This window comes from Salmo trutta, chromosome 15 (genome assembly GCF_901001165.1).
Source record: "Salmo trutta chromosome 15, fSalTru1.1, whole genome shotgun sequence".
Taxonomy (NCBI): domain Eukaryota; kingdom Metazoa; phylum Chordata; class Actinopteri; order Salmoniformes; family Salmonidae; genus Salmo; species Salmo trutta.
Window position 1 is genome coordinate 26,120,176 of NC_042971.1, and position 15,857 is coordinate 26,136,032.

A 15,857-nucleotide genomic window follows, 5' to 3' on the forward strand; every position below is an offset into this window, starting at 1 on the left:
ACTGATGACTTTCCTTATACTTGCCCTAATACCAAGCCAAATCCCATAGTCCTGATAGCTCTCCCTAGACTCTGTGTTTCTGTAAAAACAAACTCTCATTTTTGGATCAGGCGTCTTTTGCTGAATCCGAAAGATTGTATTACTCTTGTTTCAATCAAAAAGAGCCACAGTAACGGTTACATTTACTTTAGAAAAGAACCAAGCCAGTCCACTGAGCAGAGGGCTGTATTTACCTGTACCTACTCTTCCAGCATGTCCCCCAAACTTGTTACTATCTTTAACCTAAATGTCTGTGTAGTTTCCCCTCTCCCTTCCCCCCTTTATCACCCAGATAAAAATACAGCTGAGTTTTAAAGCTCTCCTTCCTTTCTAATGGCCCGGCAGGCTGCGGCCCAGTTCTCCTTTTGCAGTATCGATCTCCAACACTGAACAAATATTTGCTCCTTTGCTCAGAGGAGGGAGCCAACCCGCAACCACAGCCACGCTTCCTTATCTACAAGGAGAATCTCCAAGTTACATCCGCATTTCCCCTCTTCCGTCAAAGTTCTTTAGCAGAGAGGCCTCCAGAGTGGCGCAGCGGTTTAAGGCACATCATCACAGTGCTAGAGGCGTCACTACAGATCCAAGTTCGATCTTGGGCTGTCACAGCCTGCAGTGACCGGGAGACCCATCAGGTGGCGCACAATTGGCCAAGCGTCATCCGGGTTTGGCCGGCCGGGATGTCCATGTCTCATCGCGCCCTAGCGACTCCTGTGGTGAGCCGGGCGCATGCACACTGACACGGTCGCCAGTTGGACGGTGTTTCCTCCGACACATTGGTGCGGCTGGCTTCCGGGTTAAGTGAGCAGTGTGTCAAGAAGCAGTGCGGCTCGGCAGGGTCGTGTTTCGGGGGATGCATTGCTCTCAACCATCGACTTTCCCGAATCCGTACGGAAGTTGAAGCGATGGGACAAGACTGTAACTACCAATTTGCATATCACAAAATTGGGGAGAAAAAGGGATAACAAGTTTAAATGTATTTAAAAAAAGTTATTTAGCAGAACATGTTAGGAGTCATTGGAGCTAGTGTGAATCATAGATGGCTCCTTTCACGATATCACCCCGTTTGACAATCACTAGGTGTGTCAGATTACCTCACATCTGTCAGTGCATGGCAATGAGAGGAGAGAAGCGGGTAAGGGGAGTGTAACAGCTGGACTTGTCATCATTAGCTCAGAGAAGAGGGCCCACTTGAGTGGTATTCTAGACCTGAGGCTTCATGATGCTGCCCAACTTGTACACACACAGTTAAATAAAGATAATCCGATATATACATTTAAACATACGTTAGATACAGATAGAAACATATGCATGTACAGACACTGATAAACAGACATGAGTACAGACGGACACGTGGTATTATGATGACAAAAACTGATGAATAGAAACTGCATACCTGCACACAGGCTAGGAAGAAAGTCAGTGGTTCTATTAATAATTATTTCCTATTCACCCTGTTTCCCATTTTACTTCACTTGATATAACCTGATGTGTTGCATACAGGGGATATAGTCGGCCCAAATAGATGTCACTCAAAAACATTGACTCTGGGGACCGCGTAGTGAGCCGTGGAGGGCTTTGATAATGTTGCTGTTGTGGGCCGTTGTGCCCTCCAAACCCTTTGTTTTGCCCATATTGTCGGCCACCATCTGTTATGAGCGGTTGCCAGATTGCCGAGAGCAAAATCATAAATCCCCCTCCCCCTCCCTTTCACTGCTTGACCCGTAAAGAGTGAAAGCTGCTGTGACACTCTGGGCTGCTACTCAACTCCTGTAGTCTTAAGGCTTGGACCCACAAAGTTTACTGACTGCCAAGAGGTACTTGGCACCTCTGCCTAGAGTGTCGGCAGTCAACTGCTGTTCACATAGCACAGATTGCCCACCGATCAGCCTCGTTAAAATACTCCAGACCACAAGGTGGCAGTAGCTTTAAGACACCGGTTTGTTTGGCTTGTACCTGCTGTAGATAGCTAATGCTAGCTAACTAGCAAGCTGCACTAATGTTGTTTCTAGCGAACTAGAATGTGTATCAAGCCCTTGTTGATTCTAGCCAGATGGCCACAACTACACTACTGTATGTGGACACTTGCTTGTCAAACACTTTTTTTCCCAAAATCCTGTGCATTGTTATGGAGTTGGTCCCCCTTTTGCTGCTATAACAGTTTCCACTATTCTGGGAAGTCTTTCCATTAGATATTGGGACATTGCTGCGGGGACTTGCTTTTTCCTTGTCACTCCTGTCAACTCTCCCAGGTTTGTCGGTACCAGGTCGGTACACAGCATGTGCATCTTTTGTTCTATCAAGATAAGGAACGGCCTTCTACTCAGGGCCGATGCCAGAACGAATCAGTTGGATGGTCATTTGATTTCCATAGAGGGGCACATTTCTTAAACGTTTCTGTTTTTTTATGGGTTTTATAGTAAAGACGTAATTTACCTGTAAAAAATGTATTACCTTTTAATGTGGCATTAACACAACCAATCATGATGTTTTCATCTGATTGTCAAACAAATCACAAGATGTAGGTTACCTTCGCATGTTCGTCCCAAAAAATCTACCATCCAAACAAACTGTGCCCCCGCTGACTTTCCTTTCATTCGCAAGTGGCTGGAACACACCGGAGAAAGCATCCGAGTGAGCGAAACAGCACCCCTCTGTCTTACTATATGTATCACCTGTATTTGATGCTGTCTGGCCAAAACTCTTTTTGGACAGACAGCATCAGATACATGGGCTACATATACTGAGACAGAGGGGCGCTGTTTAGCTCACTCTGATGTTTTATCTGAGATTGATGCATCTTTCTGTCAGCGGGCGTCTCGGTCAAATAAATGATCAATATTCAAATATTTTTGTTGGATGGGTAAGGAGGTACGGTAGGGCGGGCCAGGCCCCCTAAGGCTGACCCATAATGCTTGCCTGCTCCTACTTTGCTAAGTACCTATTGGCAGTCAGATTTCTCGTGTGTCTGACCTCTTAGTGTTATGATGGATTCAGGTGGGGCAGGCTCTCGTGGCTCTGTGCTCTCGTGGCTGTGCTCTTGGCTGTGCTCTGTTTCTATGGGTCTGGTAGGGTGTTGGGGTTCGGAACCGCACCCTGCTTGCGCGACCCAAAATAAAACAAGTCCATCTAATGATATTCCTTCTGATTTTATAGACCAAAATGGTATATACCGGGTCACTTCTTTTCATCTGGCATGCAAACCTAATTGCTATCTAGCAGGCAACTTCACTTGGGAGAATACTAAAATCATTTAATCTCGCCAATCTTGGATCCCTGGGAGCTATGCCTTATGCTAGCTGGCTGAATAATGAGGGGCTTTTATTATTAGCCTAGTTATTTCACCAAAGGCTATTTACTCACTTCACTTCTGTTCAAACTTCTCATGTAAATCGGGGTTAGTCCGTGTGCTAAAATGGCTGTTATTATTACATACCATGTCCATGTATGCTTGCTACTGTAACTACATAGGGTGCTCTCGGACTGGCATTGAAAAGTTTGTGGCTACTGTCATAATTTCAGAGATGCCCGTCCAGACCATCCAGTCGTATACTTTTTTCACAAAAATGCTTCAGTGAGTAAGAGATGCCCTACTGGCTCACAAACTGGGCTGCGCTGAGTTAACTGATTACCCATCCTTGCGCTAGGAAAAATAAAGTATATTTATTTTTTATGCCAAGCCCAGTGGCCCGGTAACGAATAATACTGTATACTAGCTATGTTTCCTGGTTTGACCCCTCTTATTAATCTCTCCCTCCTTCCTTCCCGTCCTTCCCCCAGGCAGAGCCAGTCTGCACGGCAAATCTTCTCTGCGGATTGAGAAGGTGCGTTCAGACGACCAGGGCTGGTATGAGTGTAAGGTCCTGATGCTGGAGCAGCAGTACCACACCTTTCACAACGGCAGCTGGGTGCACCTCACAGTCAACGGTGAGTTAGGTGGATGTCACACACTCACACACACACACACTTGCATGCACACACGCACACCCACACACTCTTTCTCTTTGTCTCTCTCCATCATTCACTCGTACACACACTACATCACTCTCTCATACACGCACATGCAACCCCCCCCCCCCCCCCCCACATGCAGACACCTGTTGCTGTGGCAACAGACACCACAGACAGACACACGGCCTCCCCCGGTCCCTGGTCACAGCACATTAGCTCAGTGTCATCAGTGCTGTATGACTTACCCGGAGCTCTGGAGAGGAGCCAGTCATTTAGGCCCCGGGCCCCTCTGCTTTGCCACTGTCACGCCTCTGCTAGACTAACCAAAATGGATTCACTGCAGCAGCTGTTGGACTGGCTGGACATCCCAGCCCTGACTGCTTTGTTTGGGATGAAGGTCCTATAATGAGACTGTAGTTATCAACATAGCAAGTCAGTTTGGCTTCGTCAATGGATCTTTGATGCAGCTGATTCAGTTTTTTTTTTAGGGTGGTTTCATTCGGTACAATGGATTCAGTCATGGGCTGTTTTGTCTACAGAGTAGATTTACTTGTGTGGTACAGGCTTGGGTTGTATACTTATTCCAAGTATTATTTGAGAAAGTTGAGGGGCACTTGAGTTAGTTTGCCTGGCCTGCAGAGTTGCACTTTTTGGACTCCATTGCTTCAAGTCCACCTCAAGTACATGTAATATTTGCAATACGTATTCGACTTGGTAATATGTCTGACATGTGATAGCTTTAGGAGTCCTACTTAGTCATACATGGTAGCTGGGTTGCTGAGATAAGTAAAATCATTGTTGTCCACTACCAGAATGCACGTTGAGGATTTGTGTGCTCAATAAAGTGTCGCACTGTGTGAAACAAAAAATAAACTGTCAGTTCAATCATGCCTCCTCTGTGTGCTGGAAGCATGGTGTTTTTAACTGATCCAGGAAACCAGTTTTGATAGAATAGAGCCCTTGACTATTGTGGCTGTCCTTGAATTCTGTGCTTGTCTAAAGCAAAACTTACCTGAGCATAAACTCCTCTGACCCTGATCAGTAAGATTAGTTCCAAGATCGAATCAATGGATTAATGTGGACACTGCCCTAACCGCAACTGTAGCCAGCCACTGTGTGTATGTGTGTGTGTTCGTCTGGGCATGTACTGTATGTGTACGCACGTGCCTGTGCCTGTCTGCAGTGACAGCATGCCTATTTGTGTACGTGGAGGCTCCTCTTAAATCTGTCTGCTTAGCATAGACATAGTGGATTGTTGCCAGGTCAGTTTACCAGCTGAGTCCCTTTTGACTAGGCACTGATAGCAGGACCTCCGTTTAGCCCTGGCAGCAGGTTTAGAGCGCCTCACCTTATTAAGAGTGAGAAGGTGTCGATTGGTTAAGCCGACGTCACACCTCTGCAACTTTATGCTAACGCTAACCCACGCTGGTGAAGTTCATGTGAAATCTGGTAGTTGGTCCAACTAGTTGGCTAACCTGTCAGTGGATAATGTATATCACTTTCAAATGCACTTTCTGTTTCTTGAAGTGCTATTAGCATTTCATTAGAAATCACGTGTTTCAAATGCAAAATCCTCAATGAAGATACTAACCAACCCAAAGGAGTCGTGTAGTCGAGCAGCATTGTCGAGTCCCATGTTTGACATCATTGGGACTAGACAGAGATGTCAATCTTCAAGTAGGTAAACGGAATCAACTCCAAGCCCTTCAATCGGCACCGTGGCGACGGCACTGTGTTTTAGAATTCTTTATGAGATGCCACTCAAACAACTCATTACCATCCCTTCCAACATTGTGACTGCTTGCCTCCTGCCTCCTGCCTGCCTCTTGCCTTCAAATAACACAGCAAAATGCCTTATGTAATGCCATGAATATATTTATGGCGCCTCGTGCTGCCAGAACTCTCTCAGGGTTTGGGCCAGGCGCATAATGATGATGGATAAAGCAGCAACCTTTGCTTGTTGTGCCCTGGTCGTCTCGGTTGTCAGGACGCTATTTGGGGAACGTTGTTAATTAGCAGTTAGCTTCAGTAGCGTTGAGGGAGTGAGTTGCAATCGGTTGGGCAATGGTTGAGCCTGTTGTGATGCTGATGTAGACGCTGCTGTTCAAGTTCCTGTGATATTCCTCGCCCCTCCCGCACCCTGTCAACCAAGGTGTGAGCCACGTGACATATGAGGGAAGGGGAGAGTGGTTGGTGGGAATGATGTCATGGCTAGCTTCTCTGTGTAGAGTTTAGGATTTTAGGATCCAGATAAGCTGATCCTAGAACTGTGCTTGCTGTGTGCATATGTAACAGTGTAGGTTCCGTCCCTCTCTTCGCCCCAACCCGGGCTCGAACCAGGGACCCTTGCACACATCAACAACTGACACCCCACGAAGCATCGTTACCCATCGCGCCACAAAAGCCACGGCCCTTGCAACGCAAGGGGAAACCCTACTTCAAGTCTCAGAGCGAGTGACGTCACTGATTGAAATGCTATTAGCGCGCACCACCGCTAACTAACTAGCCATTTCACATCGGTTACACATACATGGGGGACATGGGGGGACTTGAAGGACATCGGCTTCACTTCAGTCACATTGAGTCTGATACAGTATATGCATAACCCTACAGTGCTGTTCAGTGATCTGAAGCTCCACCGGTGCCTCTCTTTCTCTGACAGTGCAGCCTCCTATGCCCTTTAGGTGATTCTCTCTGGTTCAGATCCCCAAGGCTTGGTCCCTACACCCCCTAAAATAGCTCTCATCCCTCCATCCCTCCTTTGCAGCAGAGATCTGCAGTGCATATAAGCTGCACAGCTTCTCTATATCTTGTCTCTCTCCATCGCTCCATTGCTCGCTTTCTCTTTCTCGCTCTCTCACGTGCTCTCTCACTCTATCGCTCTCTCGCTCTATTTCTCTCTCTGTTGTGTTCACTTTATCTCTAGTTCTCTCTCTCACACAGCACTCTAGAAAAAAGGAAAAGGGGATGAAATGTTTAAAAAAATGTCTCCACTCGTGCTCTGAAAACAGATATACACATGACCCCTAGCCACTGTTTATCCCTATAGGATTAAATAAACAGCCCAGACTGGAGGAGCAATGGCCCAATAATATGCATAATGTTCCTTGCAACTTTGATACAAAGTATGAAGACTGAGGAATCCAAAATGATGATAATAACCTACTTTATTTCAGTAGCACTCGTCCTATACAAGAGGGGACGTATTCACTTTGGTACAAGCGACATGTGAGGAGCTTTTGCAATGAACATGGACCAACTGCACAAAAAAAACAACTTTTCAAATGTGTAGAACAACTTGAAAGGAAGGATGAAAAGGAAAGAGGAGGAATGAAAAGTAACAGGTATTGGAGGGGGCTTGGAGCAGTGCTGCCACATCAGAACATGATGCCTCGCACAGAGTGGGAGGTTTTTCAGTACTGTCATGCTTCAAAGTGGAAGGGACCATTACTCACAACAACCCACTTGCATCAGTTCCCCAGGCACACTCAACAAACTACCCCTCTCATCCAAACAAATGGTTCCTTCCTTCCTCCTCTGCAGCTTAATTATGAAAGCATTACAGCAGCACACTTCGAGACTGTACCACCCTCAAACTACCTCTTAAAGGGGTAGTTCACCCAATTCAAAATTTGTCCGATTTTTCTATTGTATTTGGTGAACTATCCTTTCAATTAAGAGATCTGGGAATAGATCTGAGAGAGTACACTTTTTTTTGCTTCTCGGGCAAATAGAGGAGTTCTGTGCCTCCGCATTAGACTGGAAATTCAGTCATGCATATGCGGCAAAGGAACAGTGAAATATTTCATGTCTGTGCTGTACGAAGAATGAAAAATATTTCCGGGTTTGATCTCGTAGAGCTAACATGCCAAAGCTTCTTCCCTTTTTCTTTGGTTGCACCCCTTCCATACTAGGAAATAAGGAACTGGCTGTTCTGTTCCAGGAGGACATCCTTCATGTATAGCTCCTCTAGTAGTTATATTTATACTTCTAGCAAACATTGAGAATCAACAGTGGAATTCTAGTGTAACAAAACAGTTTTTCCTACTATATTCTACACTTGTGTTTCTCGGTTACCTATCATAGCCTATCATATTGTAGTAGAGCTTTTTTCAATTATGTTTGTGATGGTCCTTGATTCTTCCTGTGCAGGCTTTTATCGGCCAGTTGAGAGTGCTCTTTTTCTCCACAAGGCTATTTGAATCCAGAGGCGTCATGCCCACAGGGGGCATGTGATTTTTTTGTGTTAAGAAAATAAATAAAACAATTATTTTATGAAGTTGACTTTAGGTAACCCAGATAGGTTCCCAATCTCCCAACCTTATAACTAGCTACCAAGAACTCATTTCAGGCTAGAGTAGCAATCAAAGTAGATTAGCTAGCTTGTCTAACTATCTCAACTGGCATGCCTGCTGGCAAGGTTGGTAGACCTTAGAAAAACAATCAATAACTAAATGTACTGAATAAGACTCACGTTCCTTTCAATATTTTACCCAGATTTTAGCAGAGATGCAGAGAAGCATATTTAGTTTCTTTAGAAAAAGAACCACCAGTCAGGAGGATACAGAAAGCTTTTACATATAATTAGGCATAATGATTTACTCTAGATTGCAGAAAAAACATTAATGTGTTTGAAAAATGTAAAATTCTACAACTTAAGGATGGGGAGCCCCTCCGGACCACCCCACAGCTATCTTCATCTACTTTGTGCCCCCTCAGAACTTGAGGGTGCATGACGCCCGTGTTTGAATCCCTCTTTATTGTGCCTTTGTGGTTTTCAATGCGATACAGTCATTCAGAGCATTGAGTTATTGAGTACCACAATCAAAACACATTTTATTCGTCACATGCTTTGTAAAGTGTGGACTAACAGTGATATGCTTACTTACGGGCCCTTACCAATAATGCAGAGAGAAAGAAAATAGAGAAATAATAGAAAATGAATAACATGTAATAATAAATATAATGGGTACCAATACCGAGTGTTCCTAGACGTTTCCAGTTCATAATAACAACACTTGAATTGACCAGGGCAGCTCCATCCAGCAGGGCAGAAATTTGATGAACTGACTTGTTGGAAAGGTGCCATCCTATGACGGTGCCACATTGAAAGTCACTGAGCTCTTCAGTAAGGGCATTCTACTGCCAATGTTTGTCTGTGGAGATTGCATGGCGGTGTGCATGATTTTATACACCTGTCAGCAACGGGTGTGGCTGAAATTTCTGTATCCACTCATTTGGAGGGGTGTCTACATACTTTTGTATACAGTTGAAGTCGGAAGTTGACATACACTTTAGCCAAAAACATTTAAACTCAGTTGAATTTTGGCCCATTCCTCCTGACAGAGCTGGTGTAACTGGTCAGGTTTGTAGGCCTCCTTGCTCGCGCACACTTTTTCAGTTCTGCCCACAAATTTTCTATGGGATTGAGGTCAGGGCTTTGTGATGGCCACTCCAATACCTTGACTTTGTTGTCCTTAAGACGTTTTGCCAGAACTTTGGAAGTCTGCTTGGGGTCATTGTCCATTTGGAAGACCCATTTGCGACCAAGCTTTAACTTCCTGACTGATGTCTTGAGATGTTGCTTCAATATATCCACATAATTCTCCATCCTCATGATGCCATCTATTTTGTGAAGTGCACCAGTCCGTCCTGCAGCAAAGCACCCTCACAACATGATGCTGCCACCCCTGTGCTTCACGGTTGGGATGGTGTTCTTCGGCTTGCAAGCGGCTCCCTTTATCCTCCTAACATAACAATGGTCATTATGGCCAAACAGTTCTATTTTTGTTTCATCAGGCCAGAGGATATTTCTCCAAAAAGTACGATCATTGTCCCCATGTGCAGTTGCAAACAGTAGTCTGGCTTTTTTATGCCGGTTTTGGAGCAGTGGCTTCTTCCTTGCTGAGCGGCCTTTCAGGTTTTGTCAATATAGGACTCATTTTACTGTGGATATAGATACTTTTGTACCTGTTTCTTCCAGCATCTTCACAAGGTCCTTTGCTGTTCTGGGATTGATTTGCACTTTTCGCACCAAAGTACGTTCATCTCTAGGAGACAGAACGCTTCTCCTTCCTGAGCGGTATGACGGCTGTGAGGTCCCATGGTGTTTATACTTGCGTACTATTGTTTGTACAGATGAACGTGGTACGTTCAGGCATTTGGAAATTGCTCCCAAGGATGAACCAGACTTGTGGAGGTCTACAATTTTTTGGCTGATTTTCTTTTGATTTTCTCATAATGTCAAGCAAGAGGCACTGAGTTTGAAGTAAGGCCTTGAAATACATCCACAGGTACGCCTCCAATTGACTCCATTTATGTCAATTAGAGGATCAGAAGCTTCTGAAGCCATGACATCATTTTCTGGAATTTTCCAAGCTGTTTAAAGGCACAGTCAACTTAGTGTATGTACACTTCTGACCCACTGGAATTGTGATGCAGTGAATTATAAGTGAAATAATCTGTCTGTAAACAATTGTTGGAAAAATTACTTGTGTCATGCACAAAGTAGATGTCCTAACCGACTTGCCAAAACTATAGTTTGTTAACAAGACATTTGTGGAGTGGTTGAAAAACGAGTTTTAATGACTCCAACCTAAGTGTATGTAAACTTCCGACTTCAACTGTACATAATGCCCAAGCACTGAAAAGACTTGGAATTCCAGGAATTTCCAGTGTATGTTAATAATTTTCAATATGAACTGTTACATGTTGTCTTTCTCTCTTTCTCTGTTAGCAGCTGCCCACTTTTATTCCTTTACAATACGCCAACGCTTGACAGAGTGGCAGTGTGGAATAATCTAGAGTCTTCTGTGTATGAAGTGAACGTGCAAGTTGGCAGTTTCCAGATAGACGGAACGCCACTTGTCGCCTAACCATGTCTACTTCATACACACACCTAATCTGATAAAGAGCATTTAGTTTGACCATCGGTTCAGTCACACTGCCTCAATTGCTGGCTACAAATATAAAGGACGCGTCACACGTCAGCCGAGGTAAAAGGTTGTCGTCAAGTGAACAGTTTTCGCAGCCCCAATTCTTACTTTTCTCCCCAGACCCTGTGTCAAAGGGAGATACAGATTACAGTTAAACCCAGCACTGTAAGCCAGGACTAAAGAGCTTGTCAGGGAAACCGCTAGATTGGATGCTGCTGTTGTGATGTGGCTGTAGTCTAGAGACTAGACACAGATAGAAAGTGGAAGAGACCATTTTCTAGCCTGGTCTCAGATCTGTTTTTGCTCTTGCCAACTCCTTATCACTCATTGACACAGCAGACATGCCAATTCCGTAAGGATTTGTCAAGAAAGCAGAAACAGACTGGCAGCCAGGCAAACCATTTCCATCAAATAACAGACACAACTCTGTGAGCGAAGTGCAATGGGGGTAAAATGCCACAGGACAGGTGAATGATATCCGCTCATATATGTTTGAAGGGCAGCATCATACTTATTGTCAAGTTATGTTTGGCATAGAACTAGAACTACCAAAGACATAATCAAACATGGCTAAGACGTTTTGACATTTATGGCCTGCCATGCTAATCCTTACGATCCCACCAGATTAGCACAATAGGATGACACTCAAACATGAATTGTAGCATTCTTTCTCCCTGAGCACTCTAACCTCACTGTGTGATGTCATTGTCAGTGCAGAGAGGTGCTAAATGACTGGTAGACTGCTGAGGGCATATTAGAGACGGTGTTGTTGGGATGTCAGTGTCGGTTCATTCTGCTATCGACGACAGGTAAAATGAAGAACCTTTTTTAGCACATCACGGGGAGGCTGTGAAGTTCTTGAGGATGACATAATTGTTTTAATATAGTGCATTTCAAGGCTTGCTATAAGCACTTATTAGAGCTCATATGTAAGGCATACAGACATTCCTAATGTATTCGATGCAGTTGTTTTAGAGTGTTGCCCTAAAGGTTAGTGTGTGTTTTCAGATGGACACAGTGTGCCATAGTATAGCAGCAGAGAGCAGTGGTGTATGCAGCACAGGAGCTGTCCATGGCTCTAACCAACTCTCGCTCTGCTGGTGTTGGTGCTGGAAAAACAGGGACTTCAGAAGCACACAGTAGCACAGACTTCATCATTAGCTAGCAACTGAAGGATAGTTAAATGCACAACCCAATTGGTTGGAGAGACTCTGCAACACAACCCTATCGCAGTGTTTCCCCAGGATTTGTTTCAGAAGCAGTGGCAAAGTGACCTTGGGGGGGTTGCGTGGTAGTGGGCATGGCCAATGGCACGGTCCCCAACCTAAGATTTTAGAGGCCCTCCTCTTGGCCGCAGAGTCAAAATGTTGCTGTTTTAAAGATAGTTTCCTGCTGCAATTCTACACGTTTTGCCTTGGGTCAGAGAGAAAATGTGCAGTTTTAAAGCAAATTTTCAGCAATTCTACACATTTTGTCATGGATTATGCTGTGTTCTTATGCTATCTGAGTTACTCAAACATTATAACAAAATCAATAGGGACTCCATGTGTCACGTCCTGACCATAGAAAGCTGTTATTTTCTATGGTAGAGTAGGTCAGGGCGTGACAGGGGGGGTTTTCTAGTTTAGATTTTCTATGTTGTTATGTTCTAGTTTTTTATTTCTATGTTGGGTTTTGTTCGGATGATCTCCAATTAGAGGAAGCTGGTCATCGTTGTCTCTAATTGGAGATCATACTTAAGTAGGTGTTTTCCCCACCTGGGTTTGTGGGAGATTGTTTTGGAGTACGTGTATGTTAACTCTTCGTCACGGTTTGTTGTTTTTGTTCAGTCAGTTTATTTTGTATGTATTGCATAGTTTCACAGAGAAAATAAAATGTGGAACGACACACTCCTTCCTACGACAACCATGACACCATGCTTTGCATTTTTTGAATTTTCGATTCTCCCTGACTGTCTAGTTTGTTAATTCTCAAAGATTATCTTATTAAAACCAATATATAGCTCCATTATCTTTTCTACATACTTTATATCAGCTTTTAATCATTTAAGTTTACACTAAAAACCTTTTACCATCCCGAACATAATTTAAAAAAAGCATAATTATAATAATGTTGTCATTTTAATTCTATCATATTTTTTTGGAGTGGTGGCCCGCCACTCCTAAATGAATATAGGGGAATCACTGCTATAGGTTGTAGAGACTTTTAAGCAGTGGTAAGCATTTGAATAGATTAAATGGAAGGACTTTGGTGTGCTTGTATGGAGGGGGGGTAGAGGCCACAAGATCCATCTCTAATGCAGTGACTTACTGATCATTCAAGCTAAGGCTGAGAGTGACAGTGAAGTATTCATACCCCTTGACTTGTTCCACATTTTGTTGTTAGCCTGAATTCAAAATTGATGAAATAGATTTTTCTCACCCATTTACACACAATACCCCATAATCTCTTGGTATAAACATGTTGTTATACATTTTTGCAAATTGATTCAAAATGAAATAGACATGCGGACGATTTACAGTGTCTTCAGGAAAGTATTCAGATCCCTTGAAATTGCTTTTTTCCCTCCTCAATCTACACACGATACCCCATAATGACAAAGCAGAAATAGGTTTTTAGAAATGCTTGCTAATTTATCCACAAAAAAACCCAGATATATTGCATTTACATTTACTCAGTACTTTGTTGAAGCACCTTTGGCAGCGATTACAGCCTCTAGTCTTCTTGGGTATGACGCTACAAGCTTGGCACACCTGTATTTGGGGAGTTTCTCCCATTGTTCTCTGCAGATTCTCTCAAGCTCTGTCAGGTTGGATAGGGAGTAACGCTGCACAGATATTTCATGTCTATCCAAAGATGATCGATCCGGTTCAAGTCCGGGCTCTGTCTGGGCCACTCAAGGACATTCAGAGACTTATCCCGAAGCCACTCCTGCGTTTTCTTGGCTGTGTGCTTAGGGGTGTTGTCCTGTTGGAAGGTGAACCTTGACCCCAGTCTGAGATCCTGAGCGCTCTGGAGCAAGTTTTCATCAAGGATCTCTCTGTACTTTGCTCTGTTCATCTTTGCCTCAATCCTGACTAGTCTCCCAGTCTCTGCCGCTGAAAAACATCCCCACAGTATGATGCTGCCACCACCATGCTTCACTGTAAGGCCAAATAGTTCAATCTTGGTTTCATCAGACCAGAGAATCTTGTTTCTCATGGTCTGAGAGTCCTTTAGATGCCTTTTGGCAAAGTCCAAGCGGGCTGTGATGTGCCTTTTACTGAGGAGTGGCTTCCGTCTGGCCACTCTATCATAAAGGCCTGGTTGGTGGAGTGCTGCAGAGATGGTTGTCCTTCTGGAAGGTTCTCCCATCTCCACAGAGGAACTCTGGAGCTCTGTCAGAGAGACCATCGGGTTCTTGGTCACCTCCCTGACCAAGGCCCTTCTCCCCCAATTGCTCAGTTTGGCCAGAGTCTTGGTGGTTCCAAACTCCCTTTTAAGAATGATGGAGGCCACAGTGTTCTTTTGAACTTTCAATGCTGCATAAATGTTTTGAGACCCTTCCCCTAGATCTGTGCTTCGACACAATCCTGTCTTGGAGCTCTACGGACAATTCCTTTGACCTCATGGCTTGGTTTTTATTTCATGCACTGTCAATTGTGGGACCTTTATATAGACAGGTGTGTGCCTTTACAAATCATGTCCAATCAATTGAATTTCTTCAATCAAATCACTCCAATCAAGTTGTAGAAACATCTCAAGGATGATCAATGGAAACAGGATGCTTTGTCATTATGGGGTATTGTGTATAGATTGATGAGAATATTTTTATATTTAATCCATTTTAGAATAAGTCTGTAATGTAACAAAATGTGTAGTAAGTCAAGGGGTCTGAATACTTTCCGAATGCACTGTATATACAGTATATTTTTCTATATAAAGTCAGCAAAAAAAGGAACGTCCCTTTTTCAGGACCCTGTCTTTCAAAGATAATTCGTAACAATCCAAATAACTTCACAGATCTTCATTGTAAAGGGTTTAAACACTGTTTCCCATGCTTGTTCAATTAACCATAAACAATTAATGAACATGCACCTGTGGAACGGTCGTTAAGACACTAACAGCTTACAGATGGTAGGCAATTTAGGTCATAGTTATTAAAACATAGGACGTTAAAGAGGCCTTTCTACTGACTCTGAAAAACACCAAAAGAAAGATGCCCAGGGTCCCTGCTCATCTGCGTGAACGTGCCTTAGGCATGCTGCAAGTAGGCATGAGGACAGCAGATGTGGCCAGGGCAATAAATTGCAATGTCCGTACAGTGAGACGCTTAATACAGCGCTACAGGGAGACAGGACGGACAGCTGATTGTCCTCGCAGTGGTAGACCACGCGTAACAACACCTGCACAGGATCGGTACATCTGAACATCACACCTGCGGGACAGGTTCAGGATGGCAACAACAACTGCCCGAGTTACACCAGGAACGCACAATCCCTCCAAAAAAAAATACAAAATATATGAAATGTATGCATTCACTACTGTAAGTCGCTCTGAGCGTCTGCTAAATGACTTAAATGTAAATGAGTGCTCAGACTGTCCGCAATAGGCTGAAAGAGGCTGGACTGAGGGCTTGTAGGCCTGTTGTAAGGCAGGTCCTCACCAGACATCACCGGCAACAATTTCGCCTATGGGCACAAACCCACCGTTGCTGGACCAGACAGGACTGGCAAAAAGTGCTCTTCACTGATGAGTCGCGGTTTTGTCTCACCAGGGGTGATGGTCAGATTCGCGTTTATCGTCGAAGGAATGAGCGCGGTACACCGAGGCCTGTACTCTGGAGCGGGATCAATTTGGAGTTGGAGGGTCTGTCATGGTCTGGGGCGGTGTGTCACAGCATCATCAGACTGAGCTTGTTGTCATTGCAGGCAATCTCAACGCTGTGCGTTA

General features: G+C 44.1%; 1 protein-coding gene across 6 annotated transcripts in view; it reads left to right on the forward strand.

The window, feature by feature from the left end:
* The window catches only part of igsf9bb (immunoglobulin superfamily, member 9Bb), a 186,446-nt gene that overhangs the window by 69,404 nt on the left and 101,185 nt on the right, over positions 1–15,857 (forward strand). For all 6 annotated transcript variants that reach the window (XM_029690794.1, XM_029690796.1, XM_029690795.1 and 3 more), the window contains one exon: positions 3,820–3,966. In XM_029690794.1, coding sequence (XP_029546654.1) covers positions 3,820–3,966 — 147 coding nt within the window. The remainder of the gene's footprint in view (positions 1–3,819; positions 3,967–15,857) is intronic.